The sequence below is a fragment of the Sphaeramia orbicularis genome, chromosome 6 (genome assembly GCF_902148855.1).
Source record: "Sphaeramia orbicularis chromosome 6, fSphaOr1.1, whole genome shotgun sequence".
NCBI lineage: Eukaryota > Metazoa > Chordata > Actinopteri > Kurtiformes > Apogonidae > Sphaeramia > Sphaeramia orbicularis.
The window spans coordinates 35800512-35818933 of record NC_043962.1 but is presented as its reverse complement, the minus strand read 5'-3'; the positions used below and the strand labels follow the sequence as shown (position 1 = coordinate 35818933).

The window sequence follows — 18422 nt, the reverse complement described above, 5'->3', positions numbered from 1 at the left end:
GGCCCCTCACACGTATTGTAGCTTATTTTAGCATTGATCCAGCTGATGTCATCATGTCTATGCGTGTGCTGATGGCAGTATATCAGTTGCCTCTATATATTTACCAAGTTTGAAATAAATTGAAACAAAATTAATGTTTTTATAGACATTTGAAATTTTGCCCCTTAACAAGTAAATGGGAGGGAAAAAAAGATTTAAAAAATTCATAAAAAATTTGAACTTTGACCTACATTTACCAAAATGTAACCACATCTATTCTGGGTCACTGGCAATCTGTAAACCCAATTTGGTATGAATTCAACCAATAGTTTTGCTGCTAGTGTTAAACAAACAAATAAATGAACAAACAAACAAACTGAACCAAAAACAATACCCCTTGCCTCCCCTTCAGGGGCAGGGTAACAAAACAACAACCTGCTGAATGAGCAGTCAGGGCTGATTACCATTTTCCACACTGAAGGAACAGGGGTCATCACGTCGTTCCTCTTTGTCTCTGCACGTGGGTTCAGCTTTCCATGAGTTTGCAGAAGTTGCTGCTGTTCCTGCCACGATTCTCTGATTAGTCGTCGTGTCATCAGAAAGGATCATGTTGTAGTTTCCACATAAACCTAAAAATTTTGGAAAACATTTTACGTTAGATGAAACTTAAATAATGTTGGTAGATATTGCAGTTTTTCATATTTGCATCCTCTACTGTTTCTGTGGTCATCATTGTATTTATTGCTGACACATTATCTTCTGTATTGAACCCAATGTAACACCTACCACGTGTCTTTGTTTTGTAGCCCTGTTCAACGCTGATGTAGACTTGCATGATAGGCACATGTTGGATTTGGATATTCAACCCAAATCTGGTCTGGAGCAAAATGTGGAAGGATGAAGCATGGAATATGTGGATGTCACCTTTGAATAAATACAAAGAGTTAAAATTGTTTGCTGATATGTCAACACATATGAAAGTTTCAAATGTAATTCAGGTTATTTTAAGTCAGCGACTCACCTGAGCTGTACGGCAAACTGATGGCTTGCATATTCTGCTTTACTGTTCCATCAGAAGTGAACATCAACACCTGAATAATAGCAGAAATCATCAACTGAAATATTGCTGGTATCACAGATTCAAATTCAGAAAACTATTTATTCCCAGGGGGCAATTTAGGGCACATATGAGCAGCATGACTTGAAAACAGGACAGTATGTATAAAAGACAGGGCACTTATTAGAAAAGATCTAAATGGAAAACATAAACAAACACAGTATATCCAGTGCAAACAGTGTAATGTAAACATAAAATCAGGGTTCTTATTAAAAAAAGTGTATCCAGTGTATCCAGTGAAATGTAAACAGGAGTTGCAGGGGTTATATATTGACATGTTATTGTAGAGGTAGTAATGGATGATAATAATAAAACAGCAGAAGACAGGTACATGCCAGACTGTATAGAACAGACTTAAGGTGTATATTGAGGTGAGACAATGATAGCTACAGTATTTCTAATTGTTAAAGACCTAAAATGATGGTAGTGACTTTCAAATGAATTTCCAAAGTGATTTATCAACATTTTTTTTTTTTTTTTTTAGAATATTATCCCCACAATTTTACATTTTCCAGAGACAATCACGTATTTTTCAATATTTCATTTGCTGATGTGGATGTTCATTAAAGGTCAGAGTAAAGTCAAAGTTTATTTCATCAAAACAGAGAAAACTGAAGAGTGACTTTTTCAGAAAAATATATCATTAACTGAACATTAAAAGATATGGAAGAGGAGTGGGGCCACTGGGGGGAAAAAAAGGTCCAACATATTTTCTTTTATTATTATTACTCTGAGAAAAAAGTAAGAATTCTGACTTTTTTCTCAGAATTCTGACATTAATCTCAGAATTCTGACTTTTTCTCACAATAATAATTTTAAAAAATATATAGGACATTTTTTTTTCCAGTGGCCCTAATCCTCTTCTGTGAAAACAAGCATCTACAACCACTACTATTTCTTAAACTACATGGATTTCATTGGTGAATCAGTAGTCACTTTTCCATTGGACATCTGTGCAAAACTTTACCGATATTTACTAAGTGTTGAAAAAACAAAAGTGCGTAATGTCGGTTTTTCCATTAAATTACAAATGCAATGATTTGTTTATTTATTATCGCGAAATGACAGGAGAAGTCATTCCATAAACATGGCGACGAATGTAAATATGGTGTTGATTTACAGATATATTCATTATTATTAATTACCCCTCTATCTCGTACTAAATTTAAAAATTATTGGGTTTCCTAGTGTGTCCACACATACTGCAACATGCTTCTTCTTCTTCTTCGGTTGTTGTAACGTGCATCAACATCTGTTTTGTTAATTCACCTGACTCTAGTTGCAAAAAAAGGTCTTTCCATTCCAGTTTTGCGCGATATACCATTTGCGCTATGCCTGTGAAACCACCTCTTGCCAGCACAAAAAATTTTAATCGAATAATTAGACTTTTGGCGAAATTGTCGTTTTTCCATTAGGTAAATTTTTATGTGCAAGTTATACTGGCACAGTTTGAGGGTCAATAGAAAAGCGACTACTGTTGCAGAAGATGACAGTGTTTCCATGTTCACTATGGAGCCTCTGAACATCCAAATGGGTCATATGTGATGCCAGTGAAAAGCTGAGAAACTGCATTCTACCTGAATGCATTAACAGGATTAGTGTTTCAAAAGTTATTAAACATTTTAGATCCATATATGCTATGATTGGCAGCTGTTTAGATTATTGAGGGTTATAGTAACAATCTATACTTACATTGTTTCTGTCGTTGTTCACCAGTATTTTGAGGGTCTTCAGACATGTGTCAAACTCTTGGTTTGCACATGGCACCAACTTGGCCAGGACCTTAAATGCTGGATTGTTGTTATCCTTGAATTAATACAAGAGAACAATTAAAGTGTTAAAGAAAGCTAACTATGCATTTTACCATAAAACTAGAAGGATAATTAATCTACCTTGGCCTCCACTCGAACTAAGGTGTAGAAACAGTCTCCGTGGAAGGTGTATGTTTTCCCATCAAAGGTTGTTATATGGGAGCCCTCTTCAACTGCACATGTAGCTGGTACTTGAAGACTCTTACACGTCCATCTTCCACCATTACATGTACTGAAAAATTCAAACAGTTCACAGAAGATCTCATGAAGAAGAAGCCAAACATATCATTTTTTAAAAACCTTATTAAACTTTTACACACCACTCCACTGCATACTGCCGGTAAACTTCCCCAGGATTATAGACTTTGCCGTGCTGACATTGACATTCAGATTGATTAACGCACCCTCTCATGGAAATATCATCAAAGACAGTTCCTAAAATGAACATAAATATTAATAGGGTGTAACATTGTATATAGAGGTAATTATAAGTGAAACAGTGTGTAAAGTGGTACAAAAAATGTGTTGAAGTGAATGGAGCACTAACCAGGTGGACAAACACAGCCGTCCATTTTGTGGTCCTCACACAGGGAAGTTGTGTCTTGGTAAGTGCAAGTATCCATGCAAGGGGAACTACTTTCTTCATAAACCATGTTGAATGGGCACTCTTTAGCTGTAGAGAGGTGATACATATTAAATTAGAAAAGGAAATCTATCTCAAAGGACCAGGAAAATAGTATTCCAGGCAATGTAATGGCTCATAAATGTTCCACCAAAATGCTCACTTCATTTATGTCAGCCTCTTTTATTGTATGAAACTAGACATTGTATTTAATTTATTTGTAATATATGAAAGGTTTTAGTTTGTTGAGCTTTTATTTCTTGCAACTATGTCTATATTCCTCTCATGGCCAGTTCACTCTGGTTAACCCATTAAGACATCAGCACCCAAAAGCATAGAAACTGTTTAATACCTGTTGACCTACTAATCCTATCAATACATGTACATAATTGCTGTAAAATGCAGTTTGTCAGCTTTAAACTTAATCAGATATGACCTATTTGGGTGTTCAGAGGCTCCGTAGTGCATGCAAAAACATTGTCACCTTCTACAATATTGATTCACCAGTGTTTGATCAATGACAGTGGATGGAGAAACGCATTTTTTCATTCAGTTATCGATATATTTGCTGAAAAGTCGCTTTTTATTCCATTTTTTTCTGTTTCTGATAAAATAACCTTTGAATTTACTCTGAGTTTTGATGAACATTTGCATGATCTTAAATTAGATATAGGAAAATACATGATTTACACTGAAAAATGCAAAATAAGGATAATAATATTATCATAAACAGCAATAAATCACTTAAAAATGGTTAAATATAAAGACAAAATCATAGCACTGGGTCTTTATGGGTTAATTAAAACATATAGGTTACACAGTATATTATTCCATGAACATTTTAGCTCATTTGATGCGCTTTATGTATTTCTCTTTTCTATGATAAAGAATGATAGACAAACAAACAGCAGAACATTACCGCATAAATCAGATGTCCTCCATTTGGGAGGCTGCCCTCCAGCATGTGAACATTGCCGAGAGAATTCAGACAAAGTGCTGCAGAGACAGTTATTATCGGTGTTGTTGGAACATCCACACATGTCCTGCACACAGGCCTGGATGTAGGGTTCAGGGTTCAACAGTTCTGTGCAGGGGCTCCACAAATCTGAGTGCAGGGTCTGGTTACAGATGGTTTGCTAAAAAGAAAAGAGGAAAAGATAAGTATGGGAGTTATTTTGTTGCACTTTTTATTAATACTGCTTCATATGTATGGATAAATCTACATAAGACATCACACTCACAAACTTTTCACATGAGGCCTGCACAGCCCCCAGTGGTTCATCTTCTTCTTCATAGGGATCTTCACAGTCATCATTTGGACGATGCACTTTGTGTTTGTTGCCAATTCAATGGGATTAATTTTGCGTCCTGAATAGAATAATGTCAGTGTTACATGTCAGTGGATAACTAAAGTAAAATCAAATGTAGACTTCTATGCATCAGGTATATGTATAACAGTGTCAGTAACTAACCCTTATGAATGAATTCATTGTAGATGGCTACACCATTGAAGTCTCCACAAAGTCCACAGGTACGATTATTATACTCATGTTCCAGCTCCACCTAAAACAGACACATCTAAAAATTATAACAAGTTCACTAAACAATTCTAATAACAGTGTATACCTAGATAGAGTATTTGGATATCTGTCTGCCTTTTAGTTACAGTCATTAACAATTGAACCCTTTATTTAGATCATTCACAAGAGTTCAGATTAAACATTTTGACTGTATATTTAACGTTTCAAAAGCTTAATGAATTTTCAATTGCAGAACAAGTGGAATTGATCATTCTCGTCAAAGGAAGATGAATGAGCATATTTGTATTGAGTCATCAGATAGATAGATAGATAGATAGATAGATAGATAGATAGATAGATAGATAGATAGATAGATAGATAGATAGTAGGGATGTAACGATTACCAGTATAACAATAAACCGCGGTAAAATTGCCAACGGTTAGTATTACCGTTTAAATTCTAATTATCATGATAACCATGTTTGATAGAAAACGCCTATGTAAAGCTCTGCTTTTATGTCAAATATTTGAGTACAGTTTTAATTAATTACAATTTTGATTGTATATACCTAATATTTGGAACCAATATTCACTTTTCAAGTCTTTGAAAAGGTTTAGTTAAGCATCTTTGTGTTATTTATGCAATAAATTATATGCATTTTTCAAATCGGATTTTATATATATATATATATTTTTTTTTTGTGTGTATTTTTTGTCCTTTTGTGTTGCTATAGTTGGTTGAAGTGAAAGAATAATAGGCAGATGATACAGATCAAGTTGTGCTGAAAAAAAAGATACCAAACATGGGTTTAGTAAACATTTGTTTATATAATATATTAAGGCAAAATCAAAAGGACTGAAAAACGGACAAAATAGGCTCAGACCACTAAGGGTTAATATATGAATGTTTCTGCAACAGAATGTGCATTGTGCCAATTATTTAATTTAATTTATTTATTTAGTTATTTTTTTAAATACAACTTGGTTAAATTATTTCAGTGTGTGTATAAGTATTTTTTGAACATTTTAAACATAATTTCATCAATACCATGATAATAATGATAACCGTGATAATTTTAGTCACAATAACCGTGATATGAAATTTTCATATCATTACATCCCTAATAGATAGATAGATAGATAGATAGATAGATACGTAGGTGCATAGATTAGAATACATTAAAGCTGTACTACTGTATGTATTTAATTGTACAGCTGTTTTTTATTTCACTGTATTTAATTGTACAGCTGTTTTTATGTCTTTTTAATCTCTTCTTGTATTTTATTCTATCATTTTGTTTTTTATTCTTCTGTATAACACTGTTTTTAATTGTACAGCTGCTTTATGTCTTTAATCTATTCTTGTACTTATTCTTTTTTTTTTTTTTTCCCCTGTTAGTCACTTTGGAAAAAAGCATCTGCCAAATACATAAATGTAAAAGAAATGTAAATGTATTCACACATGTACAGTAGTATCTGGATGGTCTGTCTTTATACTTTACACATATTGAAAGTAACTTTAAGGAGTGTGGTGTTTGCTGTAAAAAGTCCAGTTTTTACCATGATTGCGTCATCACCATTCCACAGAACAATGAGGCCAACTTTAGACTGCAGCTTGATGTAAACAGCGTTTTTTTCTACTTGTACACCTGCCTTGATGTACGGCAGATTGACACTGAAAGAGAAAGTGGATTTAATTACTTAAATACCTCAGTAAGAACATGTGCTTTTGCAGGCTGTATAACTTACAGGACATCATTCACAGTGACCTGACTCTTGTTGAGGTGGAATGAAAGGTCGTTGATGGTGACCACCACGTAGCTGACTGTAGGGCTTCCATCCACGTCTGTCCTCTTCATGTGCACTGAAAACTCCTGGTACATCTCATGACAATCGGAGACAAGGTTGTATTCACACAATCCAGGGAACTGGTACATGTCACCATCAAATGTCTTGAAGTGGTCTCTGCCCCATGTGCTACAGATGTTGTTGACATGGTTACGAGCTGAAGAGAGAAGTCAAAATACAAAGTTACCACCAAAAATATCACGTTTTAAATGCAAAGTAGTATTTGAGCAGTAGAAAGCTCAGTAAGTCTGCAGTATGAAATACGGTATATTCTTTTAGCATTACTTAAAAGTGTAGTAAATTAACAAAATGAACAATAAATCTATCTAAATAAACCAAAACACCTTTAGTCTTACCTAGTCTGGCATAGGCATTAACCAGAAAAGCCAGGACACACAACCACACACACCTCCACCTCATTGTTACCACTGTGGGCCTACTGTCGCCGAAGCAGGTTATAATCAGACTGTTGGACTGACTGCCTTTTATACCTTTTCATACAAATTTTGCTCTCATCCTTGAACTGATGATAATCTGTCAGGACAAACATTTGCTGAATGATGCACCTGACGCCTTTCACAAATCCTACTTTACCCCAAGGACTTATCTCCTTATCTCCTTATCTCCTGATTAAACAATTGTGTTTGAACTTTTTGTGTTTTGTGAAATGACCAGCCATTAAATGACTTTGTTGACATTATGGTCCCTCCTAAATGTACTTTGTATTGTGATGGCATTGAGATTTCTGATGAAGCACGTACTGTACATAAAGTGAGGAAGTGGTTGTGTGTTTGAATGATGCGTTTCTCTTTAATGGTACACGAAGAACTTCATAATGTGTCGCATTCACCCATTTGGCCACAAAAACACATGCCCGTTTTATAGCATCTTTGACGTGGACATAACATAGCATACCAACTTTATTTATAAAGCACTTTAATAATTTTACAGCTGGCCAAAGTGCTGTACACACATCATAAAACAAGGAATTAAACTTTCAAAACATGCGGTTCTCGACAGAAATTGACATCAAGTAGGACAAAAACCTTTAAGATATCATGTTCAACTATGCTGAAAATAACGTTTGGATAAAAATACTGAAAAGTCTGACATGAGAATGTGGTAACTGTTAGAACTCCTTGACATACGAAAAGGTGAACTCAAATGCACGAGTCAAAAACTGAAGGTTTTAACAAAAGTATTTTAATATTGACAGAGTGATTAACAAATAACACTCTCAAGGAGGATATATCAAACTAAAAAACAATCTATGATGAACAAAAAATTCAGAAAAACTTGAAACAAAAACCTGACAAACTTGGAAAACACCTGGTTGGCCTCTTGACGTGAACACAATGACAGAATCAGACAAACTGGTGCAAGACAAAGGGGACAGGACTATTTATACATGAGGTAGGGGAACACAGGTGACAATCGGGGTGGGGCTGACAATCACACTGGTGGGAAGACACACAAAGGGAGGAAGTCAGGGTCTGAAACAAGAGGGAAGAGATGTGTACAAAGTAAATAGGAAGTGCAAGACAGGACCAAATGTGAAACACTAACTTAACATAAAGTGACTAATCAAACAAAGACAAAACACTGAAAATCAAAGACGAGACATGAAACACTAAACATTAACATGATTAACAAATCTGACACGACATAACAGTAACACGTGGATGACGCTTTAGCATTGTATGCATCACCCAAAATGTTGACTTAGTTTTTAACCCTTGTGTCGTGTTTAGAGTTTTGTTATTCAGCCAGTGTTCCTGGGTCTGGAGGACCCGCTGCATTTACGGGTTTTTAATTCAACATAATCAAACAATTTTATGTTAAAATAATAATAATAATTTATTAAAAATAATAATAATAATAATTTATTTGTAAAGTGCTTTCAATCAAAGTGCTGTACAGATATAAAATCAATCACAATAAAACATAAAAACTAAAAACATTAACAGTAAAAACAAATCAAGACATATAACACAGAGTAAACAAGTGGGTCTTGAGCTTTGCTTTAAAAACATCCACAGAGCATGCCTGCCTTATGTCCAGAGGAAGACTGTTCCAAAGTGTTGGCGCACAGAAAGAAAAGGCTCGCTCACCAACAGTCTTGTTCCTGACTTTAGGCACAGTCAGGAGGCCAGATCCTTGTGAGCGAAGAGCACGAGAAGATGCATACAGTCTAACCAGCTCCGTTAATAAGAAGGTGCCGCTCCATTTAAAATTTTATTAGTCAATAAAAGCACCTTAAAATCAGCATGAACCTGACGTGGAAGCCAGTGAAGAGAGGCCAACACTGGGGTAATGTGATCATATTTCCCACCTCCAGTCAGAACCCGAGCTGCAGCATTTTGCACCATCTGCAGGACTCGGAGACTTTTTTTGGGTAATCCTCATAGAATAGTATTACAATAGTCCAAACGAGATGTTATGAAAGCGTGAATGAGGACTTCAGCATCTTTGTCACTCAGGATTGGCCTGATCTTAGCGATCCTTCGAAGATGAAAAAATGATATTCGAGTCACCTCCTTGATATGCTTATCAAAACCAAGTGTCTGGTCAAATATGACACCAAGGTTTTTCATCTTGTCTCTGCCAAGAACAACACAGTCATCAAGAGACAAAGAAACATTATTGAATAAATTTTGCAACTTCTGGGGTCCAGTGATCATCATTTCAGTCTTTGCAGAGTTAAGGAAAAGGAAATTTTCAGAAAGCCAATTCCTGACAGCTGAAAGACAACCCTCGATTTTTGACAGGTTAAACCTTTTTTCACATGTTATAGGCATGCACAATTGCAAATCATCTGCATAACAAAATACTCAACAGATGTTTACTACATAAAAAGCATAAATGTTTAATATTTGCTAGATCACATTTATGAATTTAAGTGCTACATGGTTTTAGTTTGTTTTTTTTTTAGTAAAATGTAATATAATCAATATATGAGAGGAAAAAATTCATAAAAAAAATAATCACTCATCATTTTTCTTTTAATAAAAAATGAGAACAGGTCCCACAGACCTAAACATCATACAACGATTAAACAACATGCCAGATATAATCACAATGCTTTATTTAATGTACTTAACACTAACACAGTGTTATTTACAACTTATGGTGGTCCATGCTGATATAAGTAAATTACAAATAAAGAGCCATTTCTCAGTAACAGTTCACAGATGGTCTTTTTGAATGTGACCAGGGTATGAATTCACAAACTTCATCATTCAGAATTTTAATTTCTCAAAGTAATAGACAGTCTTTTGTCTTTTTGTTAATTTGATGCAGCCTAGTCGAAGGTTCAGAACTTCTCCTGTACTGTTTTGAAGTCTGCAGTGATCAGCTTCAGGAGACTTTTTTTCTACAAGTGATATTTTAAAAAGGGTAACAGTTCCATAAAATAGAGATCTTTAGCTAAAAAATTAGCCCGCTTGTTAAATAATATGTGCAAATTCACTTTTTCATGGTGATGTTCTCTTTCACTTGATCGAACCCAATAATATGTGATAATAATAATATAATGATATATGGATATGTAATAAAGAAGTCATCTGCACTTTTTAGATATAAATACTGAAACTCTGACACATACAGACTTCATCCCTTTGATATCTGACTGAAAATTTCACACTTTATATGATTAATAATTAAACATATGATTCAAGCTTTACATAATATGTGAAAATTTGAAGATACAAAAATGAAAAGAGACAAAACTGAGGCGGTGAGCGTGTGCACAGTTAACACCACCCTTGAGCAAACAGTAACTGCACCAGCTAGACTGAACAATAATAACTAATAATAATAATTAATATTGTTTTTTGGTGAATTAGTTTTTGTAACAAGGCTTATATGCATAGAAGGGGGGCAATTTTGTGTTGAATGTATGAATATTCCAAAATTTACATCCATGCTAATGAAACAGGTGCAACACCAGCTTTATCTGCTTGGCATCACAGTTTGCTGTGAATTCCACCCTTTATGGATGCTTTGTGATATGCACAGTATGCTTGGGTTGTTGGCAGTCATTTTACAACCTCCAAAACCACTGCATTCTCTATGATTTAGTGGGCTGGACATCATAAACCATGCGTAGACAAAAACACTGGTTTAGGTTCATCTATAAAGCTCTGCTGGGTAAACTCCCCAAATACCTCAGTAATCTTCTTTCTGTTAGCTCTAGTAGTTTCCATCTGTGTTCCTCCAAGTGGTTGCTTTTGACTGTTCCCTGAGTTCTGACAGACTTTGGAAAAACAGGATTTTCCTACCATGCAAAAGACTGTAAAACTACATACACTGATTTCTGTTAATGATTTTAAAAGTGTCATGGGGAATGCAGTGAAGGAGGAATGTCACTGTTTTTTCATGATGCCATTATGGTTGAATAGTTGTTAATGTGTTTTATTGTTCGTTGTCTATCATGTATGTGTTTTGTGTTGTTTGGACTTTGTATGGCTGCTATCTTGGCCAGGTCTTCCTTGCAAAAGAGATTTCTAATCTCAATGGGACTTCCTGGTTAAATAAAGGTAAAATAAAAATAAAAAGCTGTGGAATCCTGTGGTGGAACCTAGAGAGAATCAACACAAGCAGATTAGATTCAGATTCAGTTTCAAATTTATTTGTCATTTCAGCATATACAATACATAGAAGCGAAACATTGTACTCAGGTCCCCGATTGTCAGCAGCATTTAGTAAATAGTATAAAATACTGATAAAAACGATAAAATACTGATTAAAAAAAAAGGCAATATACTGAGAGAAAAAAAACATGTTTAAGTAGAAAAGCACTCGGAGAGTGCAGACCTCTGCCAAGGCAGATCTACCCCCCTCCCCCCATCACCACTTAAATTTAATCATTTGTTCCTTGTGCCAGTATCAACATTTCCTGAAAATTTCCTGAAAATCCATCTGTAACTTTTTGAGTTATCTTGCTAACTAACCAACAAACAAATAAACAAACATGCAAACAAACCCTGGCAAAAACATAACCTCCTTGGCGGAGGTAATTATCAGAGCTTCAACTGTTGCAAGTAGGAGGTTATTATTTATCCCTCCTGATGGTTGTATGAATGAATGGTTTATTTTTGGTTTGCACAGTAATCACCACACACAGTACAACAACCACAACAAACACAAAAACCAAACAAGAAAACCACTGGGAGAGCGCAGACCTCCGCCAAGACAGATCTGCCCCCCCCACACACACCTCCAATCACCAATTTAAAAAAAAAAACATTTCTTCCTTGTGCCAGTATCAACATTTCCTGAAAATTTCCTGAAAATCCGTCCATAACTTTTTGAGTTACCTTGCTAACAGACAAACAAACATACATGCACACACACACACACACACACAAAGCACAGCGATCACAATACCTCCTTGCAGAGGTAAAAAAGGAATAGGCCAGAAGCAGAAACTTAATTTTTGCCTATCCTTTTCACCTGACACCACTTACATTCATTTAAATGTGTACATCATTATAACAAAAGAATCAATAACAAACAAAACACATCAACCATCTCCACTTAATATCATATATTTATATATCATACATATCATATATTTGATATCAAAAAGAAAAACAGAAAAAAAATCCAGCCCTTGACCCTTTTTACAGGTATGCTCTAGAATAGCTACAGGTAAATAATAATGATAAAATCAAATCTCATCCTAACATCTCATTATATGACCCAAATATGGGCGTCACCAACTTATGACCGCAAACCATGACTGTTTATTCTTCAGTGTAAATATTCAGCAGATCCTGTTTTACCCAGTCTATCATCTGCTTCACATTTGAGCTGCAGACAACAAACCTGACCATGTTGCAATATTAAGTACAAGCAGAACATGACATGAAATAAATGTTTCTTTTCATCAGGGCACTGTTTTATGACATACGTACTTGGACTTGACACTAGGTGCAGTCCAGTCTTCTGTCACCTTCAGTCCATGTCATGCCCCTCTCTTCTTACTTCATGTTTGTGCACATACCTGCAAAGTTCACACCAAAAACGACAAAATTCAGACAAAAAGAAAACTGACAAATATCTAAACATGAGCATGAATATTTTGAAAATCTCCTTTCATTTATTTATATTAAAGTAAATGGATTGAAAGCAATAATTTGTACTATTTGCTCATTTTATTAACACTGGGTCATAACTAACAGCAATAAAATGTTCAGAGTGTAACATTGGATTAAATGAGAAACGTTTTATGCCACTGTTTGACTTTAATGTGTGTACGAGTGCTTTTCTAGAAAAAACAGATCTCTGCCAAGACAGATCAGTGCCCCCCCCCCACCCCCGATCACCACCAAAATTTTATCATTTGTTCCTTGCGCCAGTATCAACATTTCCTGAAATTTTCATCCAAATCCGGGGCACTGATCTGCCTTGGCGGAGGTCTGCGCTCTCAGAGTGCTTTTCTAGTTTATGTTCTAATATATCCATGTTTTAACAGGGATGGTTTCATACAAATGGCAAATGTTTAAGACTAGAACTGGATTAGCTTGAAATTTTATGTAACAGCCCAACAACTCCATGTTTTAAATTTTACATAAACTGCTGCTCTAGTACCTTAACAAGTCTTACACATGTCAAAATAAATTCTAAGCAATCCTGCACAAAACGCAAAAAAAATTATACATATCAAAAATAAACCCATATTACGCATATAGATGACTTCACTTCAAACATATAGAATTTTGAAGTTATGCTAAAGACAACAATGTATTTGATTATAGAGGTATGTAGTGAGATATATTCCAATGGCCTGGGGGATTTCTGTGACCACTAGAGGGAGTATAGATTCCCTCTGTTGGTCTCCCATCATGGTGGGGAAAACTAACTTTGATTAAAGTGTCATGAAGTGTCAAGATGGGATGAGAACCACTAGGAAACAACTTAAAGAGTCAAAGAAAATGACTTATGTAATGATAGTTAGAAGCACTGTTGTTTTCACCACTGGACACAACCCTTACTTTTAATGGGTCATATTTTGCTAAACCCACTTTTATTAGTGTTTGGTTCATTTATTTGTGTATTTGGTCCCTAATAGTTCAAAAAGTTTGAATTTGAACTCTCCGGGTGCTGCAAAGCTATCTTTATATTCATTTTGGCATTCATTTGGATTTCTACAACCCATTTCCATTCCTTCTTAATTTGTTACGTTTTATAACTGGTTACATCTCAAAATTTGCACATATACGGTCAAGACTTCCGATGAACATTTCTCTGAGCACGACGTAATTGTTTATCAGCAGCAGCAGTTCTTGTCCATACTGAAAATATGTCCAAACTTCAGGCCGATTACCTAAAATGTTCAGTTGTTGGTTATATTAACAAACACTAGTGGCTGAACTGGACAGAGCAGCACGGTCAACAACCTGAAAGGGGTGGAGTGTGAAGTGGCTCATTTGCATTTAAAGGGCCAGCGCTCAAAACCAACTTTCTGGTGTCGTTACTCAGAAATATTGTTGAAGACCTGTAGAGTTGAATTAATAAAGAATTCAGACCCGAGCATAGCATTTACAGTTTATGTAGACCACAAGGAAATGTTTTAAAATGCATAATTCCATTTAAAAAAGCAAAATATCACTCCTTTAAAGAATGGAGTTTGATGCTAAAATCCCAGTGTTTCTTCTGCATGGGTCACAGTTAGACTAAACTGTGACAGTTCTGACCTTGTTCTGATTTCAAACAGATCTTTCGTGCAGCTATTGACAACACAAACTGTACAAACACTGAGGTGATTTCTGTTTTTACCGTGGCTGTTTTCCTTCTAAATATAGAGCTAGGCTAACAGAGCTATAATGTAAACTATCAGCTGATGCAGCACATGAAGATTATAAGACACATAGCTATTCTAACTGACTCTCACTGCTTTGGATTGAAGGAGGAAACTTAATGATACCATAATACAGATGTGTGTAAATAATGAGCTTTATACGTGATACAGTCTGTGGATGCATGGCGTTTACTCGTCCATGGTTTTGGTAGTACTGTGTACTGGTACTATACCTACTGTTGAGAGTTTGGAATGTCAGTACTACAGAGATTTAAAGTTTGCTCTTGAAAACTCTCCATTAAAGGCATACATTTGCTTTTCTAATAAGAACAACAGCCCCCAAACCCCCACACTCATCACTGTTTGCATAGATACACTACATGCCATTTAAAGAGGTCAGATCTCCCCTCACCTGTCAGGAAAACAGCAGTGTGGGTTTTTGAAGGAGTCGAGCCCACCCGCTGTTAGTGTTGGACCTTATTCTGCCTCCCTCTAAGGCTTCTCTTGGCCTCTGCTGCATGCTCCATCCAGGTTGTAAAGGAGACAGTTTGTGGCTACACATAGCTTAGATGTCCAGAATTATGAATTACGGGGGAAGGGGCGTATACGTCTCAGTTATTTTTTCTTCCGTCTTTCCAAAAATGTTCACACAAGGGTGAAAAATGCGTTGTCTACATCTCCTTTCTTCATTTTGATGTCTCCTAACTGCAGCCATGTGTGCGCAATTACACATCCAACCCGATTTTGCTTCCTTTTGAGATGTGGGAAATATAGACGCAATTTCTATCAGCAAAATTACTTCCAGGTTTGATAAATCACTTTGCGTGTGCTAAATTAATATATTTACATTTTCTCCTCCCAGCACATGCACAATTGCATGTAAACGCCCCATATTGCATATTCATTGTGGCAAATGTACTAACTGGATGCAGACACGCTATTTTGCACCTTTGAAAGACGCAACCCTTAGTGGGCACTGTTAGTAAATTGGTTTGTACATTTTTTGCATGTGCAATGAGTTTGCACACGTTTTAATACACACAAACGTTTATTAGTTTCGGCCCTGGGTCGGATTTGAAAAAATCGGATTTGTGCCGTTCAAACTGTCTTTAACAGGTCAGATACAGATCAAATAGTGGCAAAAAAGCTGATTTGGGCCACATTTGGCTGCAGTCTGAACATAACCTTAGTTATTTATGGGTAACTTTTTAAAGGGGGGGGTATTTTTTTTTTTTATCAGTATTTTAGTATTGTTATCAGTATTTTATAGTATTTACCAAAAGCCGCTGACAATCAGGACATGAGTACAGTGTTTTGTTTCTGTATATTTTACATATCCTCGTCACTGAGTACATTTCACACAAAGGGAGTTGGGCTGTTTGAGTGATTTTACTGGCCTGATTTATTATTCGGGATAGTCTTGTGTTTGATGGTGAGAAAGTTGAACCAGGTTGAGATGTTACAGGTGAGGATGGATTCGATGAGTGATTTGTACACGAGGGTTAAAATGTCTTTGCTGATGTTAAAGGATCTGAGCTTCCTGAGCAGGTGAAGACACTGTTGTGCCTTCTATTAAACATGCTCAGGATAACTTAGTAAATATACGTTCTTCCTGAATCAACACAGTGTGCAAAGTCATGAACTGGAACAGACTTCTTCACAGACACCTGCTGGAGTCAGGTGAAGCACAGAGAAACTCACACCTGAATGTTCTTTTTTGTTTGTTTTGAAAAATTCTTGATGAAATGATAATTAAGCACATTTTGCAGCCTCCAGTGTGCTCTTTTATTGTCATGCTGAAAGATACAGTACAACTGAGTTATCAATCCTCATTTTGGAAAAGTTTGTATTTGATGGCATGTTTCAAGATCATTTTCATGTGTTTGTGGCAATATTTTATGTATCATTAATAAATGTGGGTCGGCTGACTGTTAACTAATATGTTTTAAAAGGTCAAGGTTGATCTAATGCTTTTTTTCAATCACATGTTCCCCTAGAGGTGTGTCCTCTCATCTATTATTTGTTCTGTCTCAGTGTCATTATAATGGCAGCTGTATGTCGAGATCACAGAATGATCAAACTCCTCTTGGTCCCATGGTGGTGACTTTATTGAGATGCATAAATGTTCCTAAAACAAAGTAAATGATTATTGAATTAAGCAGACGTCTCCCCTTGATCTTATAGCTTTGATTTAGAGCCAGGTTGTTGTAGTTGACCACTGACTCAAATATGTGCAAATCAGATCACACACTTGAAATCTCAGAAGTTGTAAAGTTGACATAACCATTATGAGCTTGTTTGATTCTATTTTTTCCAGTCAGTATGGTGGTGCAGTACTCAAACCAAGAACATCCCTGATCAGGGTCATTTTGTTTGCAGTTTGCATGTCCTCCCTGGGTTTCTGGGTACTTGCTCCTGCAGTCCAAAGACATACAGACTAATAGGTTAATTGGTTAATTCTAGATTGCTCCTAGGTGTGAATGGCTGTTCAATCAAATGTAGTCAGGGACAATTCTGTATTTTTAATATGCTGATTAGGGTGCAGTCCTCATACAAATCTACAAGGCGCCATAGTGGGGAAAAAATATGACACTAACTGTAAGTAATTTGTGTCACAGCTGAATAAAAATTGACTAAAAATTGGCTAAGAGGCTGAGTGATGTATCTGAGCAAAGTGTGGAAGGTCGCTGAGATGCCCCTCATAGAAGGTTTTCTCTTTTTTCCCTCTGTTGTCGCAGTCTCCAGATTCTTATGATGCTTCTGGTGTCAGTAACTTCACTGCTCATAACAGTCTTCATAAGGATGCAGTGTTTAATACTACATGGTACACTAATCTGATCAGAAGGGTAGGTAGCAGATCCAGGGTTGTTACAGGTTTTGACAAGTTAAATTTAAGTCTTTTTAAGACCTTTTTAAGACTACTTAGAACAGAATATAATGCCCATTTCAGAGCCTATTTCACGGCCATACTGGAAAAAATTTGTGACTCCTAGAATTTAGGAAAACTTGTATCAACCAGGTCGAGAATGAACTTTTCTCTCAACAAGCATTATTAAATTTGTACTTCCAAATGCTTACTTTTTGCTTGTGAGCCATCCCTTAAAGTTCCCAAAGTCAGCTTTCTTGAGCGACGTGCGTGACTAATGGCTGAATGTGTGTTGGGCTGAATATTCTGTGATCATTTCTCAGCAGGGGCTAAAAAGTTAGCAACTAGAAGCACTCGGAGAGCGCAGACCTACACCAAGGCTGATCAGTGGCCCCCCCCCCCCCCCGTGGGCCCCCCCACCCCTGATCACCACCAAAATTTAATCATTTCTTCCTTATCCCATTTCCAACAAACCCTGAAAATTTCATCCAAATCTGTCCATAACTTTTTGAGTTATGTTGCACACTAACGGACAGACAAACAAACAAACAGACAGATAGACAGACAAACAAACCCTGGCAAAAACATAACCTCCTTGGCAGAGGTAATAATTGGTTCTTAATTTTGATAGAAATTGCCAGATTGGAATGGGTGGAGCTGAGTAGACTAATGTTACTTTCTTTGCTGCTTGTACATTTAACAGACACATTTAAGACAAGAAGTTTATGGCAACATAACTTAAGACCTGCCATATCAAATTTAATACCTTTTAAAGACTTTTTTAAGGGATTAAATGATTTGTAAATTCAAGACTTATAAGACTTTTTAAACCCCGTGGGAACCCTGAGACCATGT

The 18422-nt window shown here is 36.0% G+C and overlaps 1 protein-coding gene across 1 annotated transcript in view; it reads right to left on the bottom strand.

Annotated features, from left to right (window-relative positions):
• Window positions 1–7332, bottom strand: part of LOC115420366 (mucin-2-like) — a 31885-nt gene extending 24553 nt beyond the window's left edge. Inside the window, exons 1-13 of the mRNA XM_030135603.1 lie at window positions 7254–7332; window positions 6799–7054; window positions 6610–6724; window positions 5002–5092; window positions 4771–4856; window positions 4449–4665; window positions 3455–3580; window positions 3228–3342; window positions 2989–3139; window positions 2789–2902; window positions 1001–1070; window positions 766–903; window positions 444–608 (exon numbers count right to left, since the gene is read on the bottom strand). Of these exons, the coding sequence (XP_029991463.1) occupies window positions 444–608; window positions 766–903; window positions 1001–1070; window positions 2789–2902; window positions 2989–3139; window positions 3228–3342; window positions 3455–3580; window positions 4449–4665; window positions 4771–4856; window positions 5002–5092; window positions 6610–6724; window positions 6799–7054; window positions 7254–7317 (1708 nt within the window). The 5' untranslated portion in view covers window positions 7318–7332. The remainder of the gene's footprint in view (window positions 1–443; window positions 609–765; window positions 904–1000; window positions 1071–2788; window positions 2903–2988; window positions 3140–3227; window positions 3343–3454; window positions 3581–4448; window positions 4666–4770; window positions 4857–5001; window positions 5093–6609; window positions 6725–6798; window positions 7055–7253) is intronic.
• Between the last annotated feature and the right edge of the window lie 11090 nt (window positions 7333–18422).